This window comes from Doryrhamphus excisus, linkage group LG6 (genome assembly GCF_037039965.1).
Source record: "Doryrhamphus excisus strain RoL-2023G ecotype Guam linkage group LG6, RoL_Dexc_Guam_v1.1, whole genome shotgun sequence".
Classification (NCBI taxonomy): Eukaryota; Metazoa; Chordata; class Actinopteri; order Syngnathiformes; family Syngnathidae; genus Doryrhamphus; species Doryrhamphus excisus.
The window spans coordinates 9,910,092-9,919,289 of record NC_136362.1 but is presented as its reverse complement, the minus strand read 5'-3'; the positions used below and the strand labels follow the sequence as shown (position 1 = coordinate 9,919,289).

The following is a 9,198-nucleotide window of genomic DNA, read 5'->3' as shown; positions in this document are numbered from 1 at the left end:
CTTGTTTATTACTGGTTACAACATTTTATTTGATTGCTTCATTTTTCAAAATTGTACAATAGGTCATAAATAAAATATTTGATTATTCAATATGATCTCAGGGAAGAAATAATTTGAGTTTTGTTTTATTTTTCATTAAAAAAATTAATTAAAAAAGTAATATTTTTTATAATAATTTATAATATTTTTTAAAATAATTTTTTAAAAATACAAAAAACAAATACATAGGAAAGCAGGAAGTGAACAAAAGTAACAGTTACTGATTGAAAAAGTACCAGATGGAGGGGTAGGATTTAATAAGCTTTGCTTCTTCCTACTCCTTTTGGACATGTGGAACTGTGAACTGATTATGTGATGCATTCAATTGTAATCTGATGCATGTTCAAATGAAATAAAACCATTACCATAATTTACTGTTCTTGTCATGTGATTCACATTTCCTTAGATTTTTGGTATAGAGGGAATAAATCCTGTTTCTGATACGAGTAGACTCCTAAAACTCTCAATGTGAGCGACTTGTATGTGTCTCCCCTACAAGAGAAGATTCCCATTGTAGTGTGTGTGCGTGTGTGTGTGTGTGTGTGTGTGTGTGTGTGTGGACTTGCGCAACCTTGAACAATTTAGTCTCTTGTATTCACACAGTGCAGTAGTGGCTTATCGCACATAAACAATCTTTATTTTCACATTCCCATCACAACAGCTGTACATGTGACCTCTCCAATTACGTATTGCTGTATAAAGTAGTATTGATTTGTAATAATATTACTTGACATATTAACAGTGGGGCTGCACGGCGGACGAGTGGTTAGCGCACAGACCTTACAGCTAGAAGACCTGAGTTCAATTCCACCCCTTGCATGGGGGAATAATCCCTTCCACATCAGACTGTCATAAGGAGTATTTCTTATTGATATAATCAAACATTTGTATACAGTTGAAGCCATGTTTATGACCTAAATACAGGTTTCAATATTACTAGAGCCCTCTAGACATGAAATAACACCCCTATAGTCACTTTTGCGCTCATTCATTAACATCATGGCGGCACGGCGGTCGAGTGGTTGGCGCGCAGACCTCACAGCTAGGAGACGAGTGTTCAATTCCACACTCGGACATCTCTGTATGGAGTTTGCATGTTTTCCCTGTTTTCTCCAGGTACTCCGGTTTCCTCCCACATTCCAAAAACATGCTAGGTTAATTAGCGACTCCAAATTGTCCATAGGTATGAATGTGAGTTTGAATGGTTGTTTGTCTATATGTGCCCTGTGATTGGCTGGCCCCGCCTTCTCACTCGAAGACACCTGTGATAGGCTCCAGCACCCCCCCCCCCGACCATAATGAGGTAGAAAATGAATGAATATTAACAGCGTGCAATATGTGCTCATTTATTCGGAAAAATGTGAAGTTGGCAACAGTTTGTGGCGTACAAAAAGCAGATAGAAAGTTCCTCATTTGGTTTTTCATCTAACTTGAGTACGGTATTTCCAAAACAGGGACTGTATATAAAAAGAATAATCAGCGTGTCAAACGACTGAAACTGAAAAATGTTTGTGTACTTGCGTCGAACAACCTTCAGGATGCTTCAAAGTCTTGATTAAGGCGTGCCATCATCAGCCAATAGTCTTTTATTTCACCGTTCCCATGGTCTGGTTCCTGATGGAGCACCACGCCTTAAAAATATTGCTAAGAAAAGACAAGCGTTTACATGAGAGGTTAATAAGGTTTAGCTAGCAGGTTTCAGTGTGTTGCTGGATGACAAAGCTAATGTATAGGGAAGCTACCTGCAGTGGGAGGCCACACATTCATTGCTGCAGTATTCTTTATCCCAGTCTTGGCTCTCCACTGCCGGGTTGGTGCAGCCCGACCTCACACACACGCACGCCGCTGCCGCCTCGCACGACTCGTTCACCTCCATCTCGTCCTGAAAGTGTGAGGAAATGTGTCCGAGTCAGTGACAAGCTTGTTTAAGCAGTATAACAATACAATACAATAGCCTGACTCAAAAAGAACACTGCACTAAAACATTCGACTCATCACACAGCAACTTAACACTTGAAAGGTGCACCAAATAAATATGCAAAAGATGCATTTAAGCTGCAATGACGTCAGCCTCCCTCTGGTGAACAGAAGCAGCAGCGCTTTCTTTGGAAGGAGCCAATCACAAGCTGTCAGTGCACTCACAACAAGCTTGTTCAAGCAGTATAACAATACAATACAACAGCCTGACTCAAAATGAACACTGCACTAAAACATTCGACTCATCACACAGCAACTAAACACTTGAAAGGTGCACCAAATAAATATGCAAAAGATGCATTTGAGCTGCAATGACGTCAGCCTCCCTCTGGTGAACAGAAGCAGCAGCGCTTTCTTTGGAAGGAGCCAATCACGAGCTGTCAGTGCACTCACAACAAGCTTGTTCAAGCAGTATAACAATACAATACAACAGCCTGACTCAAAAAGAACACTGCACTAAAACATTTGACTCATCACACAGCAACTAAACACTCGAAAGGTGCACCAAATAAATATGCAAAAAATGCATTTGAGCTGCAATGACGTCAGCCTCCCTCTGGTGAACAGAAGCGGCAGTGCTTTCTTTCTGTCAGTGCACTCAAAACAAGCTTGTTTAAGCAGTATAACAATACAATACAACAGCCTGACTCAAAAAGAACACTGCACTAAAAGATTCGACTCATCACACAGCAACTTAACACTCAAAAGGTGCACCAAATAAATATGCAAAAGATGCATTTAAGCTGCAATGACGTCAGCCTCCCTCTGGTGAACAGAAGCAGCAGCGCTTTCTTTGGAAGGAGCCAATCACGAGCTGTCAGTGCACTCAAAACAAGCTTGTTTAAGCAGTATAACAATACAATACAACAGCCTGACTCAAAAAGAACACTGCACTAAAACATTTGACTCATCACACAGCAACTAAACACTCGAAAGGTGCACCAAATAAATATGCAAAAAATGCATTTGAGCTGCAATGACGTCAGCCTCCCTCTGGTGAACAGAAGCGGCAGTGCTTTCTTTCTGTCAGTGCACTCAAAACAAGCTTGTTTAAGCAGTATAACAATACAATACAACAGCCTGACTCAAAAAGAACACTGCACTAAAACATTCGACTCATCACACAGCAACTTAACACTCGCAAGGTGCACCAAATAAATATGCAAAAGATGCATTTGAGCTGCAATGACGTCAGCCTCCCTCTGGTGAACAGAAGCAGCAGCGCTTTCTTTGGAAGGAGCCAATCACGAGCTGACAGTGCACTCACAACAAGCTTGTTTAAGCAGTATAACAATACAATACAATACCCTGACTCAAAAAGAACACTGCACTAAAACATTCGACTCATCACACAGCAACTTAACACTCAAAAGGTGCACCAAATAAATATGCAAAAGCTGCAATGACGTCAGCCTCCCTCTGGTGAACAGAAGCGGCAGCGCTTTCTTTGGAAGGAGCCAATCACGAGCTGTCAGTGCACTCAGAACAACCTTGTTTGAAAACGCAGGTGGTCGTTGTACATAACAATACAACAGCCTGACTCAAAAAGAACACTGCACTAAAACATTTGACTCATCACACAGCAACTTAACACTCAAAAGGTGCACCACATAAATATGACGATGCATCTGAGCTGCAATGACGTCAGCCTCCCTCTGGTGAACAGAAGCAGAATTGCAACAACAGCCACCATTTTCTATGCTGCTTGAGCTCCGATTAAAGACAAATTTGCATTATGGGAAAACTTTAAAATGTTTTTTTTTTTCATTTTAAACTCATATTGGTACAATATGTTTGTGTATTTCTGAGGTATACATATTGTGTGCGTTAAAAGTACTATATTATACTCATTTATAACCCACAAGGTATGCTGGGAAGTCTTGGCAGATGCTTTCCCAGCATGTCTTGCAGGTTATAAATTGTTAGTTTTGCATGTGTATTCGTGTCTAAGCGCTTATTTCGATGTGCGCACAATCCCCGTGGTGTGTTATTTTTGGTTGCACCGTGAGTGAGGTGTGTTATATACATTTGTGTGGCCGACTCAATTCCTCACAAATCACGGCTTGTCTTTGAATGCAACCCCAGAAAAATATCAAGGTTCTACTTTACACACAAACAATTGTGTTTAATATGGGAAACTTCTTCCTATTCTGGAAAAATAGGAATTGGAATGCCGGCCTACCGATTAATATGAATATATATTTACATATTTCTAATATGTAAATATGTACCTCTTCTGAGGGCAGCACCTCTGAGACGACAACCTCCTCATCTTGCTGACCTGCTGACTCAGCAGACCTCCCAACCTGCATGGCGGCCGCTGGCGCGGACGCAGACACGACTGACGCCACAGTGGCGGGGATGATGATGGGCAACGTGTCCTTTCTCTGAAAAGAGGCGGGAACTATTTTTATCTGCAGCGGAGGCGGAGGGGCCGCTGTGAGGGTCACGGCGGGCCCCGGTACGCTCCCTCCCTCGCGGGGCTTAGCCAGCAAACGTGGCGGCGCCGGCGCCATCTGCTGGAGTGGCGGCGGAGGTGGTGCGTTCTGCATCTGCTGCAGAGGCGGCGGCTGGCGGGGGGCACCCGCTACCAGGAGGGTCGGCTGCAGGCCGTGGACGCCGCCGGGTAGAAGCGTGACGAGCTGACCCCCTGCCTGCAGCATGTGCTTTGGGATTAGGATCTTGGTGATGGCCTGAGCCGGGGGGGCTGCTGCGGCTGTTGTTGGTTTGTTTGCCCCCGTGCGGGACCGTGTGGCCATCTCTGGGACGTTCAGAATGATGTTGGAGGCACAAATATTGGTGATGGTGTTCTCTTCGGGGTTATTTAGCGGACGGACGACGACGGCGGCGGGAGCTTGGCTGACCTGAGGTGGAGATGGTGAAGACGCAGCTTCCGCCTCCTCACAGGCAGGCTGGTGTGAGAGGAGATGATGCGTTAGAAAAGGCGGGAGTGATAAACACACGCTGGGTCAACACAATCTTACCTGTGACAGCTGATTGGCTCGATAAGCTGCGAGGGCTTTCAAGTACTCCTTTTTCGCTGCATCTGTTTTTCTTTTATACACCTGAAGGAGACGAGCAGGTCAACAAGTACAAGTTTCATTTGCTAAACTTCAACCATCATCATATACCATCTCGCCCATCATCAGCTGGGATAGACTCCAGCAGGACAAGCGGGCTAAAATATGGATGGAACAATAACAATCGAGCAATGGGCAACTTACCCTTGGGCCGCATTTTGGACACCATCAATGTAAGTCAGGGGTCTCAAAACACGCGGCACTAGTTTGAGGCCCCCGCCTTGATATGAAAGTTTAATGTTAGTGCGGCCCGCGCAAGTTTGATATGGATGCTGTATGGTATCATGTACCCAGAAAAAATTATTACGTTTGATTAATGTTCATGTTAAAGGTTAAATAACTGTTAATAGTTATCCTCCCTATCCGTGTGGAAGTGGTAAGTTTTTGGCTTTTTAAGTTTAAAGGAAATAACTTGGAGGCTACCGTTTAGGTCGCTAGCTCTCTAGTTTGCGAGTTAGCATGTGTCTCAAGACCCTGCAGTTGCGCAATATGTTGTAAATACAAAGAGTATAAATGTGACTATAGTCGTGTTTTGTCATGTCTACAGGGCTCTAATAATGCTTTTTTCATTTTAATCTGAAAAAAATAATTTGTCTACCCACCAACTATATGTGGTTTCTTATGTTTTTATTATTTGCCGTTTTATTCTTATTATTATATTTATTTATTTAATACTGATTGATTGATTTTCTTTATTCTTGATTTGTTTATTTATTTTTCATCTTATTTAGTGTAGAAAAATAAAAATTAAGATATTTGAGAACAGTGGAATGTTTTATCAGAGCTTTAATTTACCAAGGCGAAGTTTTTTTTAATTTTTTGGTTTTTAATAAATGAGTTTTTTGGGTTTTTTTTTGAAAACCTGATGCGGCCCAGTCTCACCTAGACCCGAGCTCCAGTGGCCCCCAAGTTTGAGACCCCTGATGTAAGTGAATAAAAATGGTAGCGGATTAGTCCAACCCACCTGCTTCTGCTCCTCAGCCAGGCTGTCCCACATGGACGCCACAATCTTTGACACCTCCCCAAAAGATGCGTTTGGATTCTGGCCCTTGATGGCGGCTTGAGTGTCTCTGAAGAACAGCGCGTATGCAGAAACCGGTTTCTGCGGCTCATTTGGGTCTTTCTTCTTCCTCCCTTTCTTTGCCACCACTGCAACCGGTTGCGATGTGGTTGGTGTCCCCGAGCCCCTTTTGGCTGTTGCCACGGTGATGGAGGACTGCAGAGCTGGATAGGATGAGGACAGAGACATAGGGGAGTCCACCAGCACGCTCCTCTGTGACAAGGACACATCAGATGATATGGTTGGAGTTGCGGGACCATAATAGTGGTTGTGAATGACCTCTCACCTTGAAGTCATCCATGTCCTCGTCTTGTAAGGAGCCAGCTGGGGAAGATGTTGGCGACAGTGGCTTCTGTTCTGAGGACTCTGCAGGATGTCCGCCTTCTCCCAGGCCCATCGCCAACTCCGTCTGGTTGATTGTAGCTAGCTGACCGCTTCCCATTAGACCGTGAGTAATGTCGGCAAGTTGTACGTCGATGGTCATAGGGGACGAACTGCTGAAATGGGACCCGCTGCTGTCACCCAGCTCCTAAATGCAGATGAAAATGAGGACAATAAGATAGAAATTATGTGATTATCCTATAAAGTTGGGTTCGGCAGCTTGCGTATTCGCGGGAAGCACAAAAACCAAGAACTGGATTAGGAGCAGATTCTGGAAGATCTAGAAAGTTTTCTGTGCGGGTTATGGTGTGTAGCTGCTCCATAGGAGTCCACAACTCAATACAAAAAACCAAAAATTAGTAAAATATGTCCTTTAAGTTAATTGAATTGGAATAAGAGCAGATTCTGGAAGATCTAGAAAGTTTTCTGTGCGGGTTATGGTGTGTAGCTGCTCCAAAGGAGTCCACAACTCAATACAAAAGACCAAAAATGAGTAAAATATGTCCTTTAAGTTAATTGAATTGGAATAAGAGCAGATTCTGGAAGATCTAGAAAGTTGTCTGTGCGGGTTATGGTGTGTAGCTGCCCCATAGGAGTCCACAACTCAAAACAAAAGACCGAAAATTAGTAAAATATGTCCTTTAAGTTAATTTACTTGTAATAGTAGCAGATTCTGGAAGATCTAGAAAGTTTTCTGTGCGGGTTATGGTGTGTAGCTGCTCCAAAGGAGTCCACAACTCAATACAAAAGACCAAAAATTAGTAAAATATGTCCTTTAAGTTAATTTACTTGGAATAGTAGCAGATTCTGGAAGATCTAGAAAGTTTTCTGTGCGGGTTATGGTGTGTAGCTGCTCCAAAGGAGTCCACAACTCAATACAAAAGACCAAAAATTAGTAAAATATGTCCTTTAAGTTAATTTAATTGGAATAGGAGCAGATTCTGGAAGATCTAGGAAATTAATTTAACTCGAATAGGAGCAAATTCTGGAAGATCTAGAAAGTTTTCTGTGCGGGTTATGGTGTGTAGCTGCTCCATAGGAGTCCACGACTCAATACAAAGGACCGAAAATGAGTAAAATATGTCCTTTAAGTTAATTTAATTGGAATAGGAGCGGATTCTGGAAGATCTAGAGAGTTTTCTGTGCCGGTTATGGTGTGTAGCTGCTCCATAAGAGTCTCTCCTCTAGTGCGGTATCGCTAAAAAGACACCTGATACTCTCTTCAGTTGAGTAAACAATTACAAAAACAATTAATTACTAAGAGATGTACGCACCAGTGATGAGGAACTGAGCAGGGCTCCTCCACCGGTCTGAGCCATGGCCTCCATGCGAAGATGTTCCAGGCCTTGGGAGCTGCTGTTCACGAAGGTTGATGCAAAAGATGGATCATTCGCCTCCACCACCAGGTTGCTAACGAGGCTCCGAGCAGCTGGAGGTCCCACGGCGCCCCCTGACCCGTCAGCTAACTCGAAGTGGGACACGGTGTCATTAAGGCTGAGGGACGAGTCTGGGTCGAGTGAAATGGGGGGGATCTCGAAAACTTCATCCCCGAGACTCGGGGTGTGGAAGGTTTGCTGTGTGTGGGCATATAACGGTTATTTGGGTTTTTGTTGTTGTTGTTTTTTTTGGCACAGATATGGCGTCTTCTGTACGGAAATGCGGAAGTTGTAACAACTTCAGCTGTGCTTCAATTCGTGCACTTCCATATGTACACTGCGTGCTTTGTTCCTTTTTGACCAAATAGATGACTCTCGTTGCGCACTTACCAAAACTGACGATTATAATATTTATTAGCTTCCCTTTCTTCCCTTATTTGTAATTGCGAATCGAAAACCAATCGAGTCCCTCCCCTTAAGCTACGTAACCAAGATGGCGACTATCTCGCGCGCTTCGCTGCGCACTCACAATATGGGCGTGTTGAGTGTAACATCCGGGTACTGGCAGTGCACTGTATTATTTCGCCGTACGCACTTTATGCACTCAAATGGCGTATACGTGCAAGTGCGCGAATTTGAAACACAACCGTTCGTATAAAACGTTAACACTCTTACCTCAGCGGTCAAAAAGTGATGAGCAGAACCACCAATGGCGAGAAAACTATCGCTGCCCTCGGAAAACTGAAACAGAGCGTTAGCATTAAAAGGAAAACAACTAAGTGTGTATCATCTTAGCAAACACGTTACCTTGTTTCCTTCGGGGTATGTACCATACGCTTGGCTGTCCAAAAACTCCGGGTCAACATTTTGAGCACATCCATCCGCCAGCCCGGCATAAAAATTAAGGTCCATTTTGAAACAATAACGTTATTAAACTATCTCACACGTTGCTTGCGTTTGTGTAATACAGGAACTTATCCAATTCATTGAGATCGTCGACCATTCAAACAAAAAGGGGATGCTAGCAGCTAGCTAACCACTAACACAACCCTGTTCTATTACGTTAGAATATGGGGAAATTGACAGTTAGGGCCGACACCCGCATCCAAAATGATTACTCGGTATTGTAGAAATTATGTAAGACTCCAAAATAGCACAGGTTTGAGTGTAAAGATGAAGTGAAACAACAAACCCATTCAATCGTGCGAGTGGACCCAGACAACTTCAAGGACAGTCGGAAAACAGAGAGAGACCATGAAAGGAAACAGGGAACTCGTGGAGCACG

At 43.3% G+C, this 9,198-nt stretch overlaps 1 protein-coding gene across 1 annotated transcript; it reads right to left on the bottom strand.

Moving 5' to 3' along the window:
- Positions 1–364: 364 nt before the first annotated feature.
- Positions 365–9,178, bottom strand: tox4a (TOX high mobility group box family member 4 a). The gene is made up of 9 exons (XM_058069020.2): positions 8,721–9,178; positions 8,589–8,654; positions 7,812–8,111; positions 6,443–6,685; positions 6,061–6,369; positions 5,001–5,081; positions 4,248–4,928; positions 1,782–1,921; positions 365–1,683 (listed from the first exon to the last, which is right to left on the bottom strand). The coding sequence occupies exons 1-9, from the start codon at positions 8,823–8,825 to the stop codon at positions 1,626–1,628; spliced, it is 1,983 nt and encodes a 660-aa protein (XP_057925003.2). The 5' UTR covers positions 8,826–9,178; the 3' UTR covers positions 365–1,625.
- Positions 9,179–9,198: the final 20 nt, after the last annotated feature.

What these genes read in the sequence shown, in the direction of transcription:
- tox4a (XM_058069020.2), bottom strand. Translation starts at nt 8,825, where the DNA reads ATGGACCTTAATTTTTATGCCGGGCTGGCGGATGGATGTGCTCAAAAT. An exon ending in CATACCCCGAAGGAAACAAG is followed by an intron (nt 8,655 to 8,720) that starts GTAACGTGTTTG and finishes GCTCTGTTTCAG; the next exon opens with TTTTCCGAGGGCAGCGATAG. An exon ending in ATCACTTTTTGACCGCTGAG is followed by an intron (nt 8,112 to 8,588) that starts GTAAGAGTGTTA and finishes GCCCACACACAG; the next exon opens with CAAACCTTCCACACCCCGAG.